This window comes from Ciconia boyciana, chromosome 2, assembly GCF_034638445.1.
Source record: "Ciconia boyciana chromosome 2, ASM3463844v1, whole genome shotgun sequence".
Lineage (NCBI taxonomy): Eukaryota > Metazoa > Chordata > Aves > Ciconiiformes > Ciconiidae > Ciconia > Ciconia boyciana.
Window position 1 is genome coordinate 13,492,146 of NC_132935.1, and position 25,497 is coordinate 13,517,642.

General features: G+C 43.1%; 1 protein-coding gene across 1 annotated transcript; it reads left to right on the forward strand.

Moving 5' to 3' along the window:
* The first annotated feature begins 110 nt into the window (after nt 1–110).
* DERL1 (derlin 1) lies at nt 111–14,597 on the forward strand. Its single transcript, XM_072851949.1, has 8 exons — nt 111–451; nt 2,116–2,227; nt 4,701–4,765; nt 5,938–5,964; nt 8,019–8,114; nt 8,798–8,850; nt 10,020–10,130; nt 11,909–14,597. Exons 1-8 carry the CDS (start codon nt 299–301, stop codon nt 12,045–12,047), a joined length of 756 nt encoding a protein of 251 aa, XP_072708050.1. The 5' UTR covers nt 111–298; the 3' UTR covers nt 12,048–14,597.
* Nucleotides 14,598–25,497: the final 10,900 nt, after the last annotated feature.

The following is a 25,497-nucleotide window of genomic DNA, read 5'->3' on the forward strand; positions in this document are numbered from 1 at the left end:
AGCCCGCGGGAACGGCGGCACCGTCACCCGGCAACGGCGGGTCGCTCCCCCCCCCCCCCGGGAGGCGGGACTTCCGGCGCTGCCGTTGCTCCGGCAGCCGAAGGGGCGGGGCCGGAAGTCGCGGGGGCTCGGCCGTATTCGGCGGCGCCACGTCTGGCTCGGGGCTCCCCTCCCTGCCCGGGGCGGCGGGAGCAGCGGGCGGAGCGCGGCCGGACCCTCGCCTCGAATCTCCTCTCCCCTCCCTCAGTGGCCGGTTCGTAGCGAGGTCTCGGCGGTGGCCGGGTTCGGCGGCGGCGACATGTCGGACCTGGGGGACTGGTTCCGGAGCATCCCGCTGATCACCCGCTACTGGTTCGCCGGCTCCATCGCGGTGCCGCTTATCGGCAAGCTGGGCCTTGTCAGCCCCGTCTACCTCTTCCTCTGGCCCGACGCCTTCATCAACCGCTTCCAGGTACGGGCCGCACTACCGGTCCCGGCATGCCCTGCGGCGCCCGCGCCATAAGAGAGCCCGGTCCGGGGCGCGCTCGGCATTCTGGGAGTTGTAGTGAGCGGCTGGCCGTGCTGCGGGGCTGGGGTCTGCGGGCAGGGCTGGCCCCCGCCCCCGGCCTCCGCGGCCGCGTTGTGAGGGAATCGCGCACCGAGGCAGCCCTTAGTAGTGACCCAGACCACCTCCAGCGGGAAGCCGGGCCTACCTTCCTGCTTAACCTATGTAAGGCCTGCGGGTTTAGCTAGTGCTCTGCCTCCGCAGGCCCCGGGCTCCCCACCAAGGTGACACAGGCTGCAGTGCCTGGCCCTGCCAGGCGCCCTGGCTGAGCCAGGGAGGGCTGGGGCCCTTGACAGGCCCTGTAGTTCGTCTTACATGTCATTCTGGTGCCTCTTTTTCCGAAGTTTTTTTGGGGGGTTGTTCTGGCTGGTACTGGTTGTTGTGCCAAGGCACTCTATACTCATAAGACCTGGCTGTGACTTCAGGTGACTTGCCCAGCCTCCGTTGTGCAATTGTGTGGGTGTGACTTTGGGAACAGGGGTTACAGGCAGGTGTGCAACTGTCCTAAACCGCAGGTGGCTCTGGAGATATTAAGGCAGAGCTAAGAAAGTGCATCTTTTGCACCTTCTTAGCGTTTCTTGCTTGGAATTTGAAAAAGCTTGGGTTTGGGATTGTCAGCTTCTGTGCCTAGGTACGGCTGACATAAACTAACAACTGAAGTCCTGAAGTTTCAGATGTATGGTGTTTCTGGTTGCGTTAGAAATATCAAAAATGGACACAAACTGGACATAGTCTTTTTCCTTGCTTTGGGAGGTTACAGGTTCAGTGTTTTGGTATGCAGGTGTGTAGGGGGAGATCGCCCATTGTATGAACTGAAAATGAAAGTGAAGGAAGAAAAAAAATCCCAACCTTTACATTTCTATTATATGTGCTCATTATATCTTCAGTGAAAAAGACTGAGTTCAAAAAAAGATAACTCTATATCTGGAGTTTGTTTCATGTATTGTCCCCAAAATTTGGTAGCTTAAATGACTGTTTTTCCCTCTAGTTCTGTTATTCCTTCTGGAACTGTGATGTTCAGGATCCCAGTACTCTATTTGGAAGTGTTGCCAGTTAAAGAGCTTATTCATAAACGGCCAGACATTTTCTGTCCTCGCTGCATGCTGCCATGCAGTTAGTTGTGCCTGATATTGATAATTGGGAGACTCTCTAAAGCAGGCACAAAATGGTCAGAGCAGGGCATGCTGTCTGGAATGGTACGCTAAAGGCCATTGTGTGAAATGCTTGGCCTCTGTTCATCAGGTAAGAATGGGTTCTGTATGGATGCTTTTAAAACAGGGTAGCATCCTTGCAAGCACATCCCTTTTGCACTGCAATAAAGACTCAATACTGCGAAGATGTGATGGAAGCAATCTGGAAGTTGTGTGTGATTTCTGTTGTAATCTTAATAGCTTTGCTTATCAGATTTAAAAAAAACCTGTAAAGCTACTGAAGCAGCAGTAATTGATACTTGGGCTATTTTTAATCTCCTTGATTTTCCAAGTAATTGATAATGAATGAAGACAAAAACCTAATGTATATGAGTTCATTCTACAGTATATAAATGTATCTTTCTCTTTTGATCTGGACAGATCTGGCGGCCGATAACTGCAACTTTCTTCTTCCCAGTGGGACCTGGAACAGGATTTCTCTACTTGGTGAATTTGTATTTCTTGTATCAATATTCATCACGATTAGAAACAGGTATGTTATCCATTAAATTGTATGCACATGGTGAACTCTGCCCGGAGTTGATAGGGGCTAAACATTGTCAGATAGAGCTTCTTTTCCGAATGTTTGTGGCAATGGGGTTGTGGCTGATTCAGACAGAATCGTGAGAAAGATGGCTCATCTCTGTGCCCGCTATGTTGGTCAATGGGAAGCTGCTCTGAAAACTGATTTCCTGTGACTGGCTCCTTCCATTTGGCAGGGACCCTGTTCATTTAGTATCTGAATTTGATACTTCTTTCAATAGGAGGGTCTGGTGCTTTTAGTTGTTGGATTTCAGGAAATGAGGGAGAGAGACTAAAAGATGACATAACCTCTGTTTTCCTGTGTCTGATGTCCTTTTACATGGAAGGACGATAGAAAATATGTAATAGTGGGTATATCCATCTTGAGAAAATAACAGTGTCAGTTTTTCCTTTTTTTAAAAGGCAATGATGCTCGCCTGTGTTCTTCTATCGGTTATATTGAATTGAGAGATACCTTGTACAAATGAAGTGTACCCCTCTGTCAAACAGAAATGTGAAAAAGTTATGGAACTAGTTGGATTTTCAGTTGGGGAAAAATTAAGAGTGGAAGAAAGGAGATCAAATAATGGATCATTTCTTTCAAAATAGAGATTGTTGTTACAAGGTAGCTTCAAAACTGGTTTCATTTTGCATTGCACAGTTCATTAAAACTAAAGAAATATTGTTTCAATTGAAGTAAATAATTAAACTAAAGCATTTGCAAAGCCAAGCTCTCCTGAAAGCCTTTATGAAAAATAATTTCTGTGTAGTTCTAATGGAGTCTTAGAACTGATGTTGTAAGTGGAAATGCATTGCAAGGTGATGTTTGGGAAGTCCTACGATAGAGAAGAGATCAACGGTAAATCTGTCATCCAGAAGGTATTGTGGAATCCCATATAAGTCATAAGAAGGGTAGCAGGGAAAGGGAGGAGCAGTGCCAGATTGTATTCGGTTGTTCCTTAGCGAAAGTAAGTAGTAATTTAATAGCTAGAAACAGTTGCTCCTCCTCTTTGAGCCTTTCTGCAGTAGATTATGAACACATGAGAGTACTGGCAGTTACAACATTCTACTGTGCAAAGCTATGGGTAGTAAGAGTTCCTGATTAATATATGCAAATTATAACACATTGCTGCTTGTACATATACTTAAAAAATGCTCTAGCTGTCTATGCTGTGACAGAAGTCTCATGGAAGGAAGTCAGTTCTTTCAGCAGTAAACTTACATTCCTGCTGTACGACACATCGGGGTTTTGCAACTGGGAAGTCAGCTGTGTTGTTGTTTGAAACAATACCTTTCTGTTATATTACAGTCATTTTTCTGGGTATAAATGAAGTTCTTGGTTAGGTCAGTCCTTCCTCTCTACGAAAAAGGGTTGAATCCTTCTGAAAGTGGGAGGTGTATAAGTTGCTGATAATATGTTTACAGGTGGAAATCAGCATAGGTGTATGCCTCCTTTTGTCCGTGAAACTGAGGAATTGCAACTTCTGTTTTCAGGGTTGTATGTGGTTTTTGAGCATACATTGGTGCTGCATGCTAGCTTCAAATTTAGCTGTCAAAAATATCCATATGGTTTTGTACTGTGCCTGTCCTTTCCTAACAAGCTGACCTCTACCTTCCTGAGGAAAAGGAGATTGATGTGTTTTTATTTTGTTTCTTGCTTTACATTTTTGGGGACATGTAAAATAGTTGTAGGAAGCCAAATCGTGCTTACGATAAGCAGTGGCCTTCTTTCTAGGCATTTTGATGTTTCATTATTAGCATGTAATTCAGCTTGTTCGTGGTGCGCTGTGTTTGTCCCTGTGTGGTTTGGGTCTGTTTCAGCAGTATTCTCAGGCTTTCCTTGCCTGCATGGAGCTATATGAAAGTTAATAGTAGTCTTCCTCAAATGCTGAGGTCCATGCCAGCTTTTTACCACAGTTTGCAAACTGTGTACCTTCCTTGTCGTGTATGTTAATTTTTCTGGAGTGTAAAAACTATTGTATCTCTTGAGTCTGACTAGATGATGCAAAAAGGATGCAATTTGCCTAAGTAAGGACTGGTTTTCACATGACTTGATCATTAGACTTGGTGTCTCTGCTTTTGCTGTCCAAGTATATTTCCTTATTGTGTGCTTCTGACTGGCAGCTTCTTATGAAGGATGGGATCCAACTCCATTTTGAAGTCTTGTGAAGTTAAAATCACTTATCTCCAGAGTTAAAGTGTGTTCTTTGAGTACAGCTGCTGAGTGTGCACTTAATGCAGTAGGCTGAATGTCTTTTTTTTGTCCTGTAGGTTGTTCTATTATAAGGCCTTTTAAAATAAATAAATAAAAAAATCATAAACCACAGACTGCATGTAGTGCAACTGTTATTAACTGAGCTTTTCTTAGACTCCTACAAGTAAAAAAAAAAAAAAATTCTTATCAAGATTTCAGTACCTTTCCTAACAATTCTTTTTATTTACAGGGGCTTTTGATGGAAGGCCAGCAGATTACATGTTCATGCTTCTGTTTAATTGGATCTGCATTGTTGTATCCTTCTGCTCATAATCAAACTTGTAGAATATTTTGGTTCTTCTATTTCTGCTTAAAATACGTTCAAAGACCAAGTTTTAGCAATGTGCTGGTCAGGAATCTCATGAAGCTCAGCAAAGGGAAGTGCAGAGACTTGCCCCTGGGGAGGAACAGCCTCAGGCACCAGGGCAGGCTGGGGACTGACAGTCTGCAAAGCATCTTGGCAGAAAAGGCCCTGGGGGTCCTGCTGGACACCAAGTTGACCATGAGCCAGCAATGTGCCTTTGTGGCAAAGGTGGCCACCAGCCTCCCTGGCTGCATCAGGCAGAGCACTGCCAGCAGGTTGAGGAAGGTGATTACTCCTCTCTGCTCAGCCCTTGTGAGACATATGGGGGGCTGTATCCAGCTCCAGGTTCTCAAGTACAAGAGAGGCATGGGCATACTGGAGTGAGTCCAGTGAAAGGTCATGAAGATGATTAAAGTGTTGAAGCATCTGTCACATGAGGAGAGACAGAGAGCTGGGATTGTGCAGCCTGGAGAACAGGATGCTCAGGGGTGTCTTACCCATGTGGATAAATACCTGATGGGGGAGGGAGTAAAGGAAATGGAACCAGAGTTCTCTCAGTCGTTCTTCAGCAATTGTTTCTACTCAGCAGTTACTACAGCAAGTAGATCCTTTGGGTTCCAAGGTGGGAGAGTAGTATTAAAAGTCTGCATTGATGCACTTCAAGAAATTATTTATTTTCTATGACTCAGTGGCAATATATTGATATTTTTTTCTGAGCTGGTATTTCTTTAGTTAGAAACCCAACATTTTAGTCTTTAAAAAAACTAATGAAAGAATCCAGCTATTAAACCTGTAACATGCTTTTATGCAAGGACTGATTGAGTTTGTAGTTAGCCACTTTCATCATGGGGGGAAGGCCAGTGCATCCGTCAGCCGTCAGGGTAATGACTTGAGGTGGTAGCTTGAAAGGCTACTAAAAGGCAATTATTGAAACTGTGTAAGTCTCTAGATCATTGGAGGTTTTTCATTTTTTTTCCAGTGGTTAACTTAATACTGCACGGGAATGCTGTTTTAATTGTGAACATTAAAGGCCTTTGCATGTGTGTTCAGTGTGTGTGCAGCTTCTTTTTGTCATTCTAGTCTATCAGGTTTTGCTGTGTTTTCCTTAATGGTGCAATGACAGATAACTGGCTTGGCAATGGACATGCAGGTAAGGTGCAGTGCAGTTTCTTAAGCAATAATCTTATGGAACTTTCTGACTACTTAATGACTTTATAGAGAGCATTATCGGCATAACTGCAGAACATAGTTAAGCTAGGCTTGTTTAGTTTATATCGAAATGGACTGCTGTGTGTGTGTTGTTAGTTTTTTAGTTTGGGTTAGCCTCAGCTAATGTCACAAGCCTGTATCTGACTCTGCTACTCCTAACCTAGTTAGGGAGTCAAGGAGTGAAAATTGGCTCTTTGTGCAGTCAGGAATTGTTCAGCCTCTTACTAAAATGGACACAAGATGTCACCTATGCACTGTTTCCTCTAATGAATGTGGATCTGCTTTCTTTCTTTCTTATGTAGAAATGATTCTTGGGTTCATTAGTCTCAAATTTAATGTGCCTTTTATTTGCCAACAGAAGATTTTTTTCTGAAAAATGCAGCTTCAGATTCAGATCAGAACTGTGAAGTTCAAAATCCTCACACGAATGATTAAAATAGTGGTCTAAAGAACCAGTGTCAATGAGGTAGTTCTTATGCCCTCACGTATTAAGGGGGAAAATGAGGGAGTGTTTCTTGGACACAACAGAGTATCAAATAACTGCATGTCTTCAGCATGCCTCTGCTGTTCTCTCCTCATCTTATTCTGTCCCCATCACCCAAAGCCTGTTCCAATATCTCTAATATTCTGTACAATGTTATCTTAGCATTTATTAGATCACTTATCAGGCTCCCCTAGTAGACAGAAATAGCGATCATGCATCTGCAGTCAGGACTGAGTTCTGTTAAGGGCTGTCCATAACTTCACACTTAAACTTTTTTTGCTGTGGGGAAGATGCCACAAGATTCTTCTGTGTTGTTCTGCATGTTGAAGTCACCCATACATTGTATAAATTCTAGGCTGATTGTGTTGATTTGTATCGTTTTAAGAAGGTGCTTAAAATGGTTTTATATCTGCATACAGAGTATTGCTTGAAAGAGAATCAGTTGTTGGATGTATAAATATGTTTTTCTTAGAAATAAGGTCTTTTTGCTTGTGTTGAGTGGCTTACTTGAAAGTGAGAAGATAGAGTAGGATAGCTGGGCGTCTATTCCCATGTCAAATACTTTCGGAAATTAGATATTATTTTGTTTTTCCAGTAAAATAAAAATTGCTTTAATAAAGACCCTAAAGTGCTTGTGTGACGAGTCAGACTGCTGGTGCACCGTAGGGCTGGGGGAAGGCTGGACTGATGCCAGTGTGCCAGCTTTAACATGGAACCTGTTAAAGGGATGAGTTTTAACCTCTCTTCCAAACACACAAGTTGGTTTGTACCATTAAACCAGTTCATGGAAATATTGCTGGCACGGTCTGTCTTGAGTTTAGAAATCAGCAGATAGCTACAATAGTGCTTTATATTTGTTTTACTAGAAATAGTCCAATCAGCTCATATACAGTCACAGTAAGGAGTTATTTGAAACAGTCTCATCTCCTGGCATGGAGCACAGGTTAACTCCGAGCTCTACCAAGGTGGCTTTGCCAAGGCTGGCTGCAGTATTCTGAAACGGTGATTTACTGGTGCACCTTCCTTCTGGTGCTCAAGGGGATGTAGCTGGCAATTCGATGGAGTAACACTTCGTCTGGCATATTAGCTTGGCCCTAGATGAGTGTGTTTGGGTCAGTGCCCTGGGTTGTGAATGGAAATGACTGTGGCACAAATATGTTGCTGACTCTGCTGTAGATGTGCTGCCAAGCAGCTGGGAGCAGAGGAGTTTGCCACAGCTGCTCTTTCACTTGGTGCAAGTTGGAGCCCTTTGCTTTGGCATGGTCTTGCAAAAGAGAATGACCAAGTAGGTTCTCCTGCTTAGCTTTCTCAATAGCTTTTGAACAGATCCATGACACATGATGGCAAAGATTCTGGGGCAATCTTTAAAGATTTTGCTGATGTATCACGCTTACAAGCTATTTTTGAAGCTTATAGCTCCTGCTGCCTGTTTAAGTTTCTCGGGCTTCCATGAAAGTGATGGTAACTTTTTGCTCTTTTTTCTTTTTTTTTGTTTTTTTTAAACATTGCAGTTGCTGATGATTCCACTCATCATGTCAGTACTTTATGTGTGGGCCCAGCTGAACAGAGACATGATTGTATCATTTTGGTTTGGAACAAGATTTAAGGTATGTCAGACAGGATATTGGAAAGGTTTCTGCCCCGAAGATGCACATGAAGGCGGTGAGGGACAAAATATCAATATTTTCTCTTATTAAAGATGTCCCATGCTTTCACATAGCTATATGCTCCTTGAGATGCAGCAAAGACAAATTTCTTCATGGTCTTCCATACGGTCTCACTCAGTGTGGCTTTACTGAAAAGATGTCCTGACAACTGAAATTCATCAGTCTGAAAAGAGGAAAAAATTCCTGATAAACATTAACCTGGAGAAAAGCTGAATGTAGTGACACCGTAGTGACAAAATGTTTATATTTTAAATTGTCCTTTCCTGTGCAACCTTGTCTGTTTCTGCCAGGTCTCTCTTTTGATCATTGTTTCCAGACCTTTTCAAAATCAGAAATGTTAGGACTTTGCTTCAGATGTAAGCTTGCTGTGGAACATAGAGTGCAAAAGATGCATCTGCTTACAATGTTTAAATGAATGATTTGTCTAAAAATATTAGTTGTTGCTCAGTTTGGAGTATCTTACCTTGTTAGGTAGAATCTGCTTAAGTTAATATATCGGGATTTGTGTAATGCCTAAAACATTGGGATTATAATCATGCTTATTAGTGCAGTGGGAAGTTGAGCAGGTTTATGTCCTTAACTTGTACTTACAACTTATCTGTCTCCATTGTGTTCTTTTTCAGGCCTGTTACCTTCCATGGGTTATTCTGGGATTCAACTACATCATTGGTGGATCGTATGTATTTACTTATATGGCTAATTTGATATAAAAGCTTTTACAGCTATTGAACTTATTGCTGAATTTAGAAGCAATATTAAAATAAGAGGCTTAAAGCTTTATAATGTGACTTGATAATGCTCAGTGTCACATGGTGGTCATTTAAGATAAAAGCAAAGAGAAGATGTGCATGTGAGAACTAGAGAATGTAGGTGAGGGGAAAGTAATAAGAATTTGGTTTATTTTCTAGTAAATCTATGCATTAGGCCTTTTCCTTACTAAAAGAGTAATGCACAGTAAAGAAAGATGTCATCCCATATGAAAAACCATCATTACTGGTTTTAGAAACAAATTTAGCTTGACTCTGATAGTGCTGTTACTTCTTTCCCTCACAATCTCGCCCAGTGTGATGTTTTTTCAGCTTGTGAAACAAGGGAAAATGGCAATAACAAGCCCACAGAGTGCCATATTAGCACCAGCTGAATTCACTGGTCTCTCTTGGGTTTCTTTGACTAAACTCTGTGATGCAGAAATCCCCTCTCTGCATGGTCTTTCCCATTGGTGCCCTGCATTGGTTGGGGCCTCTTGGTGCCGCTGTAACACAATTAGTGACAATAACAAGTTATGTGGTTGATTTATAAAAGGAGGAGATAGTACAGCAAAACCAAATTCCCTTTTCTGGCTGTGCCTCCTACTGACTCATCTGTCACTTGAGAAAACTGCTTGCTGTTAGATACCTGCTGTTTCTATGCATGACGGAAGATACTCAAGGGCCTCCATTCAGCAGTGTTTCTGCAAAAGTGGGAACAAAACAGTTCAGTGCAGCAGGAGACAGGTTGTCCAGTGAAAACAGCGGTAGCTTCTCAAGCTCCACAGACTATTATTTTAGACACTAATAGCTGTACGGTCTAATTCCCTGATGTAAACAAGTATTTAATTGCATTTTCAGTACAGATTGTAGAGAAGGCTTGGAAGGGAGGGTGTAACAGCCTGTTGATGTGTTGGCACTGGAGGTTGGCCCTTCTAAAGTAGTGACTGCAAAATGCTGAGGGAACGGAAATATTCTGTGGCTCATGGCCCCGGCCATGCCCTTGGCAGGTGAACAGTAGTAACTGGCAGAAGATGGTCACTCGTTTATTTTCAGTGAAGACAGCATGTGAAACAATTCGTTTTCTTTTGCCTTGCAGAGTCATCAATGAGCTGATAGGAAATCTGGTTGGACACCTGTATTTCTTCTTAATGTTTAAATATCCAATGGATTTGGGAGGAAGGAATTTTCTGTCTACACCTCAGTTCCTGTAAGCTGGCTTTATTCTTTAGCTCAGTGTTTGTTTGGTCCAATTTTCTGTATTATTCTTCACACGTATTTGCTGGGGTTGTAAGGTGTAAAATACTTTGCTAAATCAACCTGCTTCAGACTATCATATTGACTGTGCTGCTGAGTCATCAAAAATGTTGTTTTCTTGTAAATGTGAGAGTTCTTTGTTACCCCCTTTGTTACCCATTCTTAAGAGTGAGAGTAAAAGTCATAGTTCTGCTAGTGAACTGAGCCGTAGTAAGAGAACTATCTAACAATTCTCACATGGTATAAAAAAAATTTCTCCTGTAAATGATCTTTTATCTGTATTTCCATGTATCATTACAGTAGCTACCAGTTCAGCAACCTGTAACAATAATAGGAGTCAGTTGCAGACTTGTTCAGGACTATAATATGTATTCTGCTTTGCAGTCGGTACCAGTCACCTTGACTGAGACTGCAGGTCTTGGTTTCTGAAGTGCTTTTTCTTGCAATCTGTTGATTGTTTTGGCATTGAAATACTACGATCAGAAGCCAGAGTTTGTAGCTTCAGTTGCCTGTGTCCTCATCCTTTTGGGTTGTAAATATTCTTTCTCTACCAAACTTTAGTTAGCAACTCAGATAATCCTTTTCATAGGATAAACTGTTAATTATAAGATGCAAAGTTGAATTACAGCTATACTTTCTGTACAAGTTTTAATGAGTAGGGAAGCTTTATATTCTACTTTTGTGTTTGCAAGCCCTTCTGGTAAACCTAATTTTCCATAAAGACTAGAAGACAAAATGTTGTTTTAAAATGTCTTTCAAGGTAATAACAGCTCTGAAACTGCCATCAGTCTTGTTGGTTATGTGTAATTCTCTTGATTCCTCATATGTGTATTTAATTTTTCTCTATATTTGAGAAGCAGGAACAGGAGTACTGCAAACATCTGTAAAGAGGGATAAATTCTGTCTTTGCACTGTAATGTTTTGTTAAAAAAAGATGCTGTGATGAATTACAGATATTTTTAATATAATAATGAAGAACTCTTTCTATACAGGATCATTTTTCTTGTAGAAAGGAATCTGGGTTTTATGTCTGAGCCTCAGATTTTCATGGTCAAATTCAGCAAGGGTTTTGCAGGAGCTCATTGTAACTATTGTAGAGCTGAAATAACTGCATTGATGGCATCCCTTGCAAAATGCAGAAGCTGTATTTTAGATCACTCTGATTATTTAGATGGTAGCCTAAGTTGGATGATAAGGTCTTAGAGCTCTGATTTGCTTGAGCTTTGATTTCAGGCAAGCTAGTTGCTTGAGCCTGTTTCCCTTAGACTCTTTGGTCCTCAGTTCCTCAGGAATGTTTACTTAGAGAGCAGTGAGATGGTTGGATGCTGTGATAACAAGAGCTTTGTAACTACTGAAGAGACAGATGCTCAGAAGTGATTTGGATTTTTATTATTATTTCCCCTGAAAAAAGGGAGAGAAGTTAGGGGAATTAAGTTTGTATCACAGCATTTATTCTCAACAATGAGACTCCCTTATCATGTGGGGTTTTTTCCCTCTGTTTGGATTATTTTATCTAACCATATCCCAGAGATGGAATTTCCCCAGAATTCCCATTCCTGAATGTGCTGAAGGCTTAGATTTGGAAAGAATTCTGTGAAGTACTGCTGTGAAAAGCCAGTTTTATTGCAAAGTCTAGCAGCTAAAAGGAAGTGCATGGAAAAGTAGTCTGGCATTTACCCCCAAGGTACAGCTGTTTCTCAAACTCTGTCCTTCTCTCCTGGCTTGTCCTAGGTACCGCTGGCTGCCAAATAGGAGAGGAGGAGTGTCGGGGTTTGGTGTCCCACCCGCTAGCATGAGAAGAGCCGCAGAAGATCAGCAGGGTGGTGGAAGACACAACTGGGGCCAAGGTTTCCGGCTAGGTGACCAGTGAAGAACTGCCCTTGGAAAACAGCAACTCTTTGGTTTTAATTGGGCATAGGACCGACCCTTCCTGGTGCAGAGCGTGCTTAAGAACTGAGCTCTCTGTAGTACTGTTGGATTTAACTGATTAGAAAGAATGTTTCTGGTTCAAGAGAAAATTAAAAACAACAGAAGGGAAAAATGTAGATCTTGCTCCAGGTTAGCCAGTAGTGTCCAATTTGATTCTGCCATTAAAAGAAGCCTTCTTTATACAGTATTGTCTGTCTGTCACAATGGGCATCCATTATGCTGTCTTGTTCTGTGATGAGATGGAACAAGCTAATGGCGTTTTGTCTCACCTGGTACGTTAAAAGCTTTGTTGACCGTGGTAAGGTAAGAATCCAGTGTGAGGCAGATGGATCAAACTAACCGCAGAGTTTAGGAAGCTGACTTTTTCCATAGCTGTACTTAAGTCCCAGGGTCTTTGGAAACATTATTTAAGTGATATTGCTCTGCTGCATTCATAAAACAAAGTGCAAATGTTTCATTTCCATTATTAAGCTGTATTTTGAGGGTAGTTTCTTCTTGCCATGCAGCATTTGTCCTACCTGCTACAGCATGGGATGGGCAAGACTAAGGATAAGAGGGCTTTCACTTGAAATGGCAGTAACAGATATTCACAGAATTGAAATCTCTGAACTCTTCATGGCATGTTACAAGGCTTGCTCTGTTTAAACTGAAGTTGTCTGACTTGTTTTTTTTCCCCTGAGATCTGTGAATTCTTGGCTTCAAGGTTTCTATTTTGGTTGCAAAATTGGGTAGCACAAATACTACTTAAACTAGAAAATGTAACATATCATTGTGGTTAATGTAAAGGGTACTGACTGCAGCATTATGTTTGTTAACTGAATTTTCAACTTTCTCTTAAAAGCTTTAAGACGTCAAAGAATCAAAGCTGGAAATAAACTTTTCCAGGGTCAAGATACAATAGAACAGATTGCTTTACTACAGGACTCATTGTCAAATAAGAAATTATGTACACTGTTTATTAGTATCTCTACTTTTTTGGTAAAACTTTTTGACATGGAGAAGGGAATGATTCTGTACAGTAGTTTTCCTTGTTCTGGGTTCCTGTGGGCAGAGCACAGGGCTAAGATCCAGGAGGCTGTAATGCTAGCTTGTTACTGACTCACCGTGTGGACTTGAGCAAACTTCCTACTTATCTCAGTTTTCCCAGCTGTAAGGAGGACTCATGCATGTCTCATAGCATTCTTAAGGTAGCTGTCCCTGACTCTCCTAGGTGGGAGCTGCTAGTGAGCAAGGTAAGGCTTAGGTTCACATCAACGACAACACTTAAGCTAGGAACGCAATTACTCTAAGCTTAACCAAGACTTCTAAGTTGGAATATAGTTGCTCTCTTTTTGTTTTATAGTTGGAGAAAGAAGAGCACTCTCACTAGGATGAGATTGAAGACTGAATTTCCCTTTAGCATTTGTCTGCCTTTTTACTGAGTAGGTAAGGCACAGAAGGCTGTTCTGCCCCAATTTAGGTATCTCAGGTATCTATAAGTAGGTGAAGTGAATCTGGGCCAAAACATGTTTATTACTACTTTGTTTCTTTACTAAACCTGGGTTCTGAAGGTTTAAAAACTTGTAAATACTACATGATGTGAAACTGAGTGGAAAATAAGCAATCAGACTGGAAGTTTTCAGCTGGTTTGCTTGAAAAAAATGCATGGTCCATTTCTCCACTGCAACTCAATTTTGTTGATCTGGCTTGTGGAAAAAAATGTAGAAAATTGGTAATGATCATATTGTGGACTTAGATTTTACAGGAACTTGGAGTTCAGAAATCACCTGCCATTTTTGTCTCTTCAGTGATAAGTTTTAAAGATACTCTTTTGTCTGTCTTTGTATAAGATGGTAGGTAGAAAAGAGGACTGCAGTGTTGTAAATACTAATCTATCGTTGACCGACAGCTGTTACTTGACGCTAACTTGAAAAGTCTGAGAACCATCATTTTTATAGGAGTCATGATGCAGCTGGTCTTTTTAGTCATAGTAATATCACTGTCTCCAAAGCATTTGTCTTCATTTTGAGTCAGGACCTAACTTAAGTAAAGATGCAGTAGTTTGTGACTCAGCTAAAACCCTGGCACACTCAAATTGCAGAACATCTTTGTACAGAAGGCCAGAAGGAAGGCTTGGGTGGGAGGAAGGATGGCAAAAGTAATTGTCCTGGCCCAGTGTACTGTGCTGGGTCTTGCTTTGTAGTGCATTCTCTTTCTATAAATTAAGAGGAAAAGGTTTGCAAGGCAAATAGGCTTCTGATAAGTCTTGATTAGCTTTTGAGCTGCTTCAAGTCAATTGACTTTGGTTTATGGAATCAGAATTCCATATTACAAGCTCAGTTTGCTCTTCTCTCACTTGTCACTTAACCTGAAGCACTGTTTGTCCTCCAGCATACAATGACAATGGCAGTCTCTTGTTAAATGAGTACCTCCTTTCTTATTTTGTATAGGTAATTTCCCTTTTTGTAATCATTTTTGTTGGCAAAGTTTTAAATTAAAGTTTTGATCTCTGTTACTGTCTCTGTTTTGCTAAATCCTATTTCAGTTTAAGACAAGCCTTGTGATCTGCACATCTCTGGGGAATGTCTGACAGCTGCACTTTGGCACCACCTCCTGCTGTTGATAAAAGTACTCAAGAAAATGACCTGCTTTTGGGTGGGAGTCTTGTCTTCTCTGATCAGTTGCAAAATCATACAGGCATTTTCTTTGTTTCTGTTTATCACCATGAGTTTTGACAGTCTGTGTCCTTCCTGGGCTATTATCATTTTACAGCTTTTTTTTGTATACTTGATGATTCATTCTTTATTGTCCCCTGGGAGGAAGTATCCTTCTGCTCACCCTCAAACTTTGTGGGATTGATAGAGATCACTTACTTTTCCAGGGGTAAGCTTGGTATTCTGCAATACCCTCTCTCTGTCCAGCCAGATGTGCACAGCTGCCAGAACTCCTTTTGAGGCTCTTATCTCAACTGATTTGGAGACACACTGAGCATCATCTGAATGACTCTTCTGGTCCTCATCATTCATCTGACTGCACTTTTCCTGTTTGTTACCATAGAGGCCCCAAAGGAGATCATGGACTTGGTACATAAGGCACTGTGAATTTGTTGTGCTCCTTGAACTGGAAAGTCTTGGTCCATACTAAATGCACCAGATAGAACAGCGTGGCAAGTGTGCGCCTTTCAGTTTTGCTCCGGCTGCATAAAGAGTCAGTGGAAGAGCCAGGAATATGAAATCAAATGCTTCTAAAATGCTTAATCTTTCATTCCTATCACTTTGTCTTGGCGACAGCTCCTCTCTCAACACAACTTGGTAATGTGGTGTTGCCAGTGACTTAATGAGAAACTGGACTTGTTGCTTCATTCTGTCATCTAATCGCATTAGGAAAACTGAGAGGCTTTAATTTTCAGAATAGCATATTATTTGCAATACAACATAAGATTCTTCCTGTGTTTATATATCACTGTGTACCTTATCAGGGAGGAAGACTGCTTTGCCTTGATGGTTAAGGTATTGAGCTGGAGAGATACATACTAATTTACAGTCTGAAGCTTCTGATATTACAAGTCACCTAATGGCTTTGTAGTCCTGTTCTGCATCCATAAAACGAAGATGATTCATATTCTCCCTTGTTCTGTGGTAGGCTTAGGACGATGGATCAATTTGTACTTGCCGTAGTATGGCAGAGCACTAATTTTGGTGAAGATGTTCTTAGCATTGCCATTGCCTGCAGTAGTAAATGGCTTTTCTTGTTTTGTGTGTCCCTAGATTCTTGTTTTGCCATGGATGAAAGTGTGACTTGAAACTCAGAATTGAGTCTATTGTCATGGTTTTATTAATGAAGTTAAATATGTAATATCTGCATATTAAGCTTCAGAAGTACTTACATCTAAAAGGTGAGGATGTGCCGTTTTCTAGGGTTGAAAAGATTAAAAGATGTCAGCTGCTTATATTTTTCAAGCACACTTTTTTGGTGATGAAAGGAGTTCTGTTCGCAGCAGTGGCTCACCCTTTTATCATCTGGAACATGATCTAGGAGGAGTGATTACAACACTTGTGAGCAAAAGTTGCATAAAAGGAGCTGTAACTGGGATGCTGGCAAGGCCTCTGCAGAATCTTGTTGATGTTTGGGGAAAAAAGTGATGATGAAACCTTAATTCTGGTGCTTGGAGGTGGTTTGGTTTTTTTGTTTTGGTGTTTTTTTTTCCTCCAGAGGACAAAGCCCTTGCAAAATGCCATTAGAGCTCAAATGGGCTCTTAAGGCCAAGTTTCTCTGGACTGCTAACCATCAGCCATAGGTCTCCCACGATGAAGATCATGGCAACTGGAGGCAGTGTTTGAAAACAAAACCACCACAAGCAGTCATCTTCCATCTGAATGTTTACATTTATTTCTTAAAAGAAACGTGTATTTAGTCCCTGGACTGGCCACAGATTAAAGGACAGCAGGTAGATCCCTGTATTAATGGCTTCATTGACTTGTCATTGTAACCAGAGGTGTGAGGATGCTTGCCTGCACCAACCCTTGGGCTTGCCAAGCCGCCTGGTAAATCTCTTCACACCACAGAGTTTAGGTCACCTTGTGATAGCTAGTTAAATGTAGAAAGCTTCTTTGCGTAATGTTTCCTTTTGCTTTCAAGTTAGAGTATTGGTTAGCTGTAGTTAACCCTAACAGACCCCTCAGCCTGTTTTAAAATCAAAACACCCTCACGTACTCTACTACGACACTCTTAGTCACGTGGTTTAGTTTTAGGTAGTCCTGCAAGGAGCAGGGAGTTGGACTTGATGATCCTTATGGGTCCCTTCCAACTTGAGATGTTCCATGATACTCCAACTGGAAAGGCTTTTTGTAGCACTTGTCTTCATGAAGGCTTACTTGACTGGCAGCGCTCAGTGTTGGTGCTGTAAAAGCTCGAGCAGGCAGTTGGGTAGGAAGTTGTTTCACAATCATAAGAGGGGAGAAGATTAGGGGATCTTCCCATTGCCTGTCCCTCCCTGTGCAGTGGGCCAGTGTGCTTTTCTCTTGGATTAGGCTGGAGGGGCTCTTGCCTTGCAGTCCATACAGTGCCCCTCCTGCATAGTGCTGTTCTATACATAGGAGAGGGTCTCAGCTCACTGCGATCAAAACTGTTTAGGTTGCCTGATGCTTGGGCAGTGGTGTGTGCTTATAGCCCCAGGCTGTGGGGAGTGAATATTGTGACAGAGGAATGCAACTCAGGTTATGTCATTGCTGCTTTTTTTTTTATGAAAACACAGCATGTGTATGGTGTTGGTGGATGTATGAGGTAGAGAAGCCCAAGGTACCGATTTTTGGAATAAAAAATATTTTAAATTGGTCAGGAAGGGATCTAAAGATGCTGAGAAATTGGTTTTTAACTGGAGTTGAGAATAGGAAAAAGGACTGTATTCATTGTCTGATCAAAGAATGTTTTTCAAAGTGCTTTTTCCCCAACATGGGCTCAGAAGTGGCAATCTCCGCTCAGGCTGCAAAGCAAAGCAATGCCTGTCTCTGTCCTCATCTACTGAATCCTTAACCCCACAGCGGATGGAGGGGCAAGGTGAGACACTGTTTAGTATTTGTACCCACAGCTGGACTCAGCGGATAAGCCTTTCACTGGAAGGAAGCCTTGAGCACGTGCCCGTAACTGCTTTACCTGTCTTTTTAAGCACTTGCTTGTTCACTCTGAACTGCCTGTGCTTAGTGCTGTTGCGACTTTCAGCAATTGCAAAAAGAAAATGGCAATGTGTGTGCCTTCGGCATCAGCCTTGTTTGTTTTAGGGGCTCAGGCTAAGGAGTTAACTGTAACCAATGTTTAATGTTTCAGTATTTTCACTTAGGAGCTTTTACGTACAGATTAATTGTCTTAAAAGCTGATTCAAAGCCCAGACGCTAGAGGGTTTGGGGTTTTTAATGTATAAACGAGTAGGAAAGTTAGTCTTGTCTTGTTCTCTGTTGTGTCTCGCCCTTCTTCCCCAAGGTATGTAATTTAAGATAAAAATCCAATTAATGTTGAAAAAGTACAGCAAAGATTCTGGGGCAGCATCAAGAAGCTCAAACATCCCAAAGTTTTATGCAACTGATGGCATAAAGAGCTTTTATTATTCTTTCAGCCCTTGTGTTGTGTGAATTCAGAAAACACATTAAATCTTGCAGGAATTTATATTCTTAGAAGATCCTGGACAGGATCTATGAGCAGGAAAGCAAGAATTTTGCAAGAGTTCAAACTTCTGCTGAAATTAGAAGTGCTCTGGATCATGCAGTACAGCAATATTTACTTTTTTTTCTATTCTACAGCTCTGTCTTAGGTTTGTATATTGCTAAGCGCAGTCTGCACTTGTTCACAGGGACGAATGTACTCCTCTCTAGCTGTATCAATGTCTGGTTTGGCTTTAGTAGTCCAAGGTGCATGTAGCCAGGGGCAGGGGCTCCCCAAGCAGACCAGCACACCTAAACACAAAAAAAAATCTGTGGGAATGGAGTTAAGAGGAAGGAGAGAGGAGTGTCAGGCATGACCTGACAGTCAGCTTTCTCTGTTTGACTTTCCTTAGTTGGCTGTGTTGAGCTGGTGGGGTTGTACAACCTGGATGGGAGTAGGACAGACAAGGATGAAGATGTGGCTGAATCGTTTTGAGGAGGCCTTGGTTTGGCACCTCTTGGGTACAGCCTTTCCCAGGGAGTTTCAGGGATGTCTCTTGGGATGTAAACTGCTGTTCCTGAAGGCTGTAGAGGGGAAGGTAGCTCCTAATATGAAAATAAAGGGGCAAAACCTCAGTGTGTGTGGAGGGAAGGTTCCTAGCTGGAGACAGGCTTGCATGTGCTTGCAGCATGCGCTGGTTTCACTGGAATAGTATCAGAAAGAAATTCTGTGTGTGGTGGGGACTGTTTGCGCAATGTGAGAACATTTCATTTGGAGGATTCTGATGAGGATGAAATGCTTCAGGTTTTTATTTCTAAAATGACTTTTCAGTTAGGTTAGAAGATATGGGTTTTCTGTTTGCTTTTAGAGCTCAAATCAACCCTTAAAAGCTGAAATCAGAACCTACTATTTTGATTGGAGCAGAACACTTCCACAGCCTTTGTTTCCAAAAGTGTTGTGGTGGTGGCTTTTCACTGCAATAAGTAAAAAAATTTGATATTTGTGACTCTTGCCTGAGACAGGACTTGCACGTTGGAAAAAGGCCTAACTTGGATCATTGTCAACAGGTTTCTATCTCCTTTGCTCTGTGAGCAGAGAATACTTGCAGAGGTTTAAGAACATATAGCTTCTGGGTGGAGAGTTTCTGCATTCCTGGTGAAAGCTTCCTAGCATTTCTGCTGCTCTCATTGGGGTAGTTACAATCCAATTTTTAGTTTTCCTGTATATTTTAGTTAGACCACTATTATTTCATTTAAATCTTCCTTCCCTCTTTTTGATCTGAAACTGTACTCAAAGAATTAGGTCCAAATGTAATGTTTCACAATAGCACAGGAAGAAGAGGAGGGATATTCTCAGCTCTCCTGCATCAAGCCTGCACCCGCTGCCTGTGTTCTGCAGAGGCAGGGAAGACTTACAGGAATCATCAGATGCACCTGCAAAATGTAAATCCTCATCACTTCAGAAAGCCTGAGCGGGCTGGAACAGGGACTCTTCATCCATTGCCTGCTGTGACAGCCATCATATATAAAGAAGAGCTCCAAACCATTTTCAGAAGTTGAGTCTTGATACTTAAAATCATGTGCCCAGTAGCAATATTGGTTTTATAGCAATTTATAATCTTTTCTTGTCTCTTCTGTTGGCTGTCATGCAGGCAGTAAATTACCAACTTCTCCCTTTTATTTTTTTTCTCCCCCATAGGTGATAACCAGTTTAATACCTCTTCCCTTGCTTACATCCATCTCTGTTTTCCAGATACCAGCTACTTGTTCTCTCCGATGGTCTGTCAAATGTAACTAGTTAAACACAGGAGTAATTGCCCTCAAATACCATAACGTGCTTTTGGAGCCTGCTGCTGCTATTTCAGAAGAGCTTTTGTGCTTTCAGTCTTACCCCTTTTTTTTTCTTTTAGCTGCGTTAACTGAGTGTCTAATGAATTCTCCAAACCTTCTCCTTGTTTCTGTTCCTCAGAGCCACCCCATGAAGATGTGCATAGGCTGCTTTGGGAGCAGAGGGGAGTGTGAAGGGCCATGGCAATGGCATGTCATTGCAGACATAGCACTCCTCCCAAGCAGAGGGGAAGCTATCATTAACCAAATGGTGAGCTCTGCTTCTCACCTGGACTGTCTGGCACTGGAAGGTCTCACCAGGCTGTGGAGTCCTTGGACAGTCAATTGCCTTCAGGAGAGATGGATTTTTGGGGTTCACAGAGCCACCTGTTAAGAAACAGCTTTTCTCATCTCTAACAATGTGTTTTCCCCTCTCTTGGACCCATCACAATGTCTTTTCAAATAATGGATTCTTCTGTGTAATGTATTTTTTAAGAAAAGAAGAAAAAGCAAGAGCAATTGATACAGATTGATGCCACTTAACCTTCCTAGGCAAGGTGATAGTGGCATTGAAGGAGAAAAATCCTCTATCAATCAGAGGTATACATGGTGTGGTGATATTGCACTTGAAGGTCTAGTAAAGCTCTAAGAAGTGTATCAGTCTAATTTCTTGAAAGCAGACAGATAACAATAGGCCCTAGAGCTGTATTATTTGGTTGAGTAGCTAAGTGGATAAGGGGACGTTTTAGCTGGATGCAATCCCTGTGCTGAAGGATCTCAGATAGCTCTGTAGCTGCTATTAGAGCACAGCTCACAGGGACCAAATAATTACTGTATAATTTAATGCCAATACAAACAACATAAGCTAATGCATTCACTCCCCTATAGAAATGCTTTGTCCTCTAAATCTACTCCCGACGGTTCCTCAAAGTCATCCTACGGCTTTCCGTGTCCCCTTGTGCATCTTAAATGAGATCAGTAACTTCCTAGGCTGGCTCTAGTGGAGTGGCTTGCTTCACAGAGCTGCTCTCTGAAGCCGAAAGCAATGCAATCCTGAGGAAATCCTGCTGAGTAAGGAGAGTTTCTGTTAATGTGTAATCGAGTCGTGATAAGACCAGCTAATAAAGATAAGGTTCTCAACAAGTGGCACAGGACAATGAGCAGGGAAATGGAGTATGGAAAACTGATTAATCGTGACCCCTGGCTGCATTGTTCAAAGAAAAAACCACCCTGAAGAGGATGCATGGGCATGTTACTGAAGGGGAGGGAGAGCAGGAGGAGTCTAGGGAAGAGAATAGCAGGAAAGCGATTGTACCTCTGCAACCGTGAAGGCAGCACCCTGACCCTGGGGAAGGCTATCAAAGAATAGTTTAGCCTTGATGCCTCCATAGCTGAAAGGACAGAGGGAATTAAATCCCACTCATGTGGGTCAGTTTGCTTTCAATGCGTGGAGATGGGCTTGTTCCTGCTCACTCTCTGGGGGGCTTTGGTGGAACGCAAGGGGCCAGGCAGCAGAGGAGCCCGGGACGAGCACTCTGCTCTGGAAGAGGCTGTCGGCAGGGGCTGGAGCAGTGGGGCAGGGCTGTGCGTCCCCCCCAGCCAGAGCGAGGGGCAGGACAGGACCAGGCATCTCCTTTATCCTTGGTGATCTTTCACTTGGCGCTATTGCCGCTGCCAAGATAACTCACACTGGGTATGCACCTCGCTGTATTGCTGCTATTGTTTTGACCCAAGCTAAGTTCATCTGTGGGCCAAATCACTAGGGCCAGCACTCCCAATTCACTTGCTGTCTATAAAGCTTTAATCTTTTCCCCTTTCAGAGGAGTATCTTAAAATTGCAAGCTATGCTCAAGTAGATGCTAAAAGGTAAGCTTACTTGCTCTTAGATGTTCCCTGCTGGGCAGGGAGCAATGCTAAACCGTATGTTGCCCAAATGAGGGCAATTCTGTGGACTTGCATTTATCTCTGACTATGCCACTGTGTGTCAGGCTTCAGCTTTGCTACGTGTTTGCCAGAAAACAGCCACTGACTGGTACTGCAACCCCAGTAAAGACCTGGTGAACACAGGGGCGGGAGGGGAGAACGCTGGAAGAAAGAAGTATATTGGTGCCCTGGGCTGCAAGCCCTCTTTCTGAATAGCAGCAGCAACAGATAGGACGTGGGCATAATTTGTTTTTTCCCCACCCCGTACATCTGTCTTGCAACCTCAATGGTGATGGTTTGAAGAAGCTGGTAGTCTTGGTCATATCTGAAGCATTGATCTAGTGTTGAACAAGCATAAGTGTCAATTAAGAAATAGCTATCTGCACATGATGGTTCAGGAAGAACATCATTCCAAAGAAGCGCTGATCTTTCTTGTCTGTGAGTTTGTTTCTTGACTTGCTTAGGTACTGGTGCCTGTGGTTCAGGAGTAGCAAATTAAAATCAGTTATGCAAGGCATAGGAAGTAGGGCGGTTCTAGCTCGTATCAAGAAATGGATGGTAGAAGCCTGATAAGCTCTGCGTAGCTCTTATATTTAATTTTATGCTTGTTACATTAAAAAAAAATTAATGCTGTGATGATGAATTAAGAACTTCAGTGTGCAGGATGCTGAGGAGACATTGATTTTGGCTCTACCACCAGAGAACTAGGACGAGGCTCGCCGAGTATTGCTGAAAGAGTCTGTTAGAAACAGGCCAGCAGGAGCTGTTCATGTAAAAACTGCCCCATGCCTGTGTCCTCCAGTTCTTCTGCAACTGTTTAGGTAAATCAGAAGCTCTTGCCAGAAAGTCGGGATTAGGAGCAGAGCTAGGAGTTACGATGCTGGCAGGCTGAGGCTGCAGATGGCCACAAACAGTGGCTCTGGGAGAGGTGGGAATTGCTCTTTTTCAGAAAGGGTGTCAACACTACGGTGAAAATTTAAACGCCGTGTGATTTTGCTTGTTGAAGGTCAGTGCGGCAGCATCTGCAGCTATTCTGAATTGGTGGGTGGTGCTTTTACTGAGCGAAACCATTTCTCTCCTGCCAAGGGCCACCTGGAAGTTATTTGTGAGCAGAGGAGGAAAGCTTCAGCAACCTATATGACTTCAGTTCCCAAGTCACTTGTATTTTAAAAAAAAAAATCTCCTTCTGAACGAATAAGGGGAAGGTAAGGGACTCAATAAAACAATTTAACCCCCTGAAAGGCCAAACACATCATCAGTAAGCCCGTTCTGCGGCATGCCTTGCTGCTGCCCAGCTGAGGACAAAGCTCTGAAGACATCCTTCAGTGCCACCACCCCACTGCCTGCTTGCTCGGGGAGAGGCGTACTTCATCTTTGTTTAGATGCTGAAATGCCCTTCAAAGCAAAATTGCCAGAGAGGAGGTGGTTTGGAGATAAATTTGCATTTGGCAAACCCCATTCTGTGCTGCGGGGCTGTAATGTGCAGTGGTGACGGTAGCCGGCACTCTGGGACGGTGCTTAATGCAATTACACGGCGGCGCTTCGTGGCCAGCACTGATGCTTGGCCCCGTGTCCTTCCCTCAGACGGCATAAAATTGGTGTCTGTGAGTCCGAAAAGAGAGCTGTGCTGCCCAGGTTCAAGCGTAGGCCAAGTATGAAGAAAGCAAAACAAAAAGCGGCCTCCTGTGATTTAGACGAGCAAAATTACCGTGCTGGAGGACAAAACGGCGCTCTTTGGGTGAGTGCTTATCGTTCTTGAAGCTGGCACAGCAGAGCAGAGCAGCCCATGCTTCAAAAAGCGAAGTAATTAATTCTCCTTGCTCCCAGCCGCAGCAGTCTCCGTTGTGCAATGCTGCACCGCAACTGGGCATGGGGAAACTTTCTTTCCAATCAAAAGAAGTATTCATTTTTTTGCTCTGACACAGCAGGGTTGGTCTTCCTTTTAATATTACTGAAGACAATGTCTGCCTTGCCTTTCCATGACCTTCAGCGTGTGGCTTTGTGTTAAAATTTCCATCCCCCCACATTCAAATGCTGGCATTAAAAAGAAAAAAAAAAAGATTAAAATTCCTTTTGTTTAAATCCCTAATAGGGAGCCTTATAGCATGCTGCCCTTCGGACACGGGGATAGGGCTTGTGCTCCTGGCTCTGGGCTCTTCACCTGGGCTCTGCTGGCATTGTGGAGAGCGGGTCAAACCCATGGACCCCCCACCCAGACCTGGGTGCTCTCTGCCTGCTCTTTGTCCAGCTGTAGTTGAAGCCTGGTGGTAGCTGAATTTGAGCTGGAGAACAGGTTTGGAGCTGTGCTTCCCAGTCTGGGGTACTTCTGCTCTCCCTCTGTATAATGGGGCTAATGGTGCCAAAACCACTGGCATCCTATTTCTGTCACAGCTGCTCCAGATGTGTCCCTCGCTCTTAGCATGGGCAGTTCCTGCCTCTCCATCTCCAAATGTGTCACAAGTAATAATTAATAACAACATCAGTTGATCAAATTCAGTGCTGATTTAAATTCCTGGTTGCAGGGAGTCTCCCTGGCTTTTCAGGGCCAGCTACCCTGCTGCAACCTCCCCTTGCCTGGAGGCAGTTTTGGGGGAGAGCATGGGGGGAACAGGGCCCTGCAGGTGAGGCAGCAGCCGATGGGGCTCAGTGATTGAAGCTACGACCAGCCCAAGTGAAAGTAAATGTTCAAAAGTGCCTTGGGAGAACCTGGAGCAGAGTTGTAGGCAACAGACCATCAGAGAGCAGCCAAATAAGCCTGAATTTGTATGAAAACCTGGCTACAATGAATAGGTGTTGGGGAAGATCCCTTTATGAAGAGGTTTAACAGTCGGGCGGTAAGACATGATGCTGCTGTTTAACATGTGTCTTGGGAGTCCATCGAGGCAGGAGGCAAAGTCAAGCATTTCCACCTCGCCAGAGAACTGCATCATCATTCACCAGCATTAGCTGACGGCCCCAGCGCTGAGATGAGAGGGACTGCCGGGGTGATGGGATGACAAAAAAGCAAAATATGTCAGATACGAACATTTAGGTACAGATATATGTTAAATGCCACCATGTGGCAAAATGCCTTTTGGTATTAGTGACTTCACGTGAGCAGTTTGGAGAGGCCACAGAGGCTGAAGGGCTCCTCTCAAGCTGAGGAGATAGTGATGCTCTTAATACCAAGATGGATTTAATCACATGTGTGTGCTAATGTGTTATAAAGCACCCTGGGGCATGCCATGAGCTCCTGCTTTAAAGGGAGGAGAAATTCCCCCTCCCTGGGAATAGAAGAGCAGCTGCAGCAGTGGCCAGAGATGCCAGCTGGGCTGGGGGGAGCACCTGGCACCTCCTGCGGGGGCCCCCAAAATGGCCAGGGTCACTGGAAATAGGAGACAGAGGGAAGATATTTAGGGAGAGACTTAAAGGTGGAGGGGGTTAAGGCAGGAAGGTGAAAGCTGCACTGGGGAAGAGGGGTGGCCCGGTGGGATTGTGTGGGATGTGGGTCCCAAAGGAGCCCCAGTCCCGCCTCACTCATTTCTGCCC